Genomic DNA, 1,497 nt, shown 5'->3' with positions numbered 1-1,497 from the left:
AAAAAAAAAAGCACGGCCTCTAAATTTCATTCATACCGTCAGAGACGAGGCTCTGTAGTTGTTCCTCCGATGGTGATGGCCAGCCGCATACGCAGCGACGACCTAGCCCGGCCACGGCCAGCCAGCGAGATCCCTGGAGCACCGCTCGCCGGCGGTCTCTTCCGTCCATAAATAGCAGGTACTTCATCCATCGGAATCCACACAGATCGCAGCAGCAACTACACACATACAGACACACAACAATCAAATTTCAACCAGTCTTCGACCAATCGAGAAGATGGCCTCCTCCTCCAGGATGCTCACGGTGGTGGTGCTGGCGGCGCTGGTCGCCGGTGCGATGTGCGCCGTGAGGGTGAAGTTGACGGTGGAGAAGGGGTCCGACAAAAAGAAGCTGGCGCTCAAGATCGACTACACAAGGCCAGGCGACAGCCTGTCAGAGGTGGAGCTCCGGCAGCACGGCTCAGAGGAGTGGCAGCCGTTGACCAAGAAGGGCGACGTGTGGGAGGTCTCGTGCTCCAAGCCACTGGTTGGCCCCTTCAACTTCCGCTTCTTGTCCAAGAATGGCATGAAGAACGTCTTCGACGAGGTCTTCTCCACCGATTTCAAGATCGGCAAAACCTACCAACCAGAATATTGATCGATACCGTCCAAGTTTCAGTTGGTCAAGATCGTCGTAATTAATTAATTCCCATGTATGAGTCGCGTTGGAAATATGCGCCTGCATGAGTGGATAGTGAATAATTTAAATATATTATGCACATACATGCATATGGTAGGAAAAGCAAGGACGGATGTGTTCCCGTTGCTCGCCCATGCATGCATCCACTGTCGATCGACGCAGCACTTTTCTTTTGTGTAACCGAATATGCTCAAGATTTTGAAATATTTGAATAATTTTTGTCAATTCACCTTTAACTTTGATACCCTTTTTATGCATGGTACTCTCTCTGTAAACTAATATAAAACCGTTTAGATCACTGGATAAGACCGTTTGGATCACGGTCTTATATTTGTTTACATGAGGAGTACTTTGAGGTAACAGGGTGCAATATGTCTGGAAGTGGCGTGTGAATGATCTATGGAAGAATAAGCTTTATTCTTGTGTCAGGAAACTTGCTAGCGCTCTTTCTTTAATTAGCAAAGAATGTTTGATTTATAGTTGTCCTATTTACGTGTAGTATGTAGTATATAATAATGATTAGGTAGTATATATACAAATTTTTAGGTAGTATGTACTATTTTTTGAGTATGCTCTTTTTTACGTACAAATATGTACGTATTTCATAAATATAACAAAAACTATGGACTCATGTGCAATTTTTTCATGTAAGTCGTTTTGAAATATCTTAGATATAGTATACGAACATATTTAACATAATAAAATAGTATATATATTATCACATGCTAGTATATAAGACATATGGGGTAACTACCACCGGGTGGTAGGATGGATTTTCCATATATATATATATATATATATATATATATATATATATA

The 1,497-nt window shown here is 42.5% G+C and overlaps 1 protein-coding gene across 1 annotated transcript; it reads left to right on the top strand.

Moving 5' to 3' along the window:
- Positions 1-197: 197 nt before the first annotated feature.
- Positions 198-904, top strand: LOC123178001 (pollen allergen Dac g 3; the record flags this gene model as incomplete). The annotated part of the gene is given in 1 exon segment (XM_044591368.1): positions 198-904. A coding segment is annotated over 1 exon segment (360 nt). The 3' UTR covers positions 638-904.
- Positions 905-1,497: the final 593 nt, after the last annotated feature.

The sequence above is a fragment of the Triticum aestivum genome, unplaced genomic scaffold (genome assembly GCF_018294505.1).
Source record: "Triticum aestivum cultivar Chinese Spring unplaced genomic scaffold, IWGSC CS RefSeq v2.1 scaffold293001, whole genome shotgun sequence".
Lineage (NCBI taxonomy): Eukaryota > Viridiplantae > Streptophyta > Magnoliopsida > Poales > Poaceae > Triticum > Triticum aestivum.
This window is presented reverse-complemented; position numbering and strand designations above follow the sequence as displayed.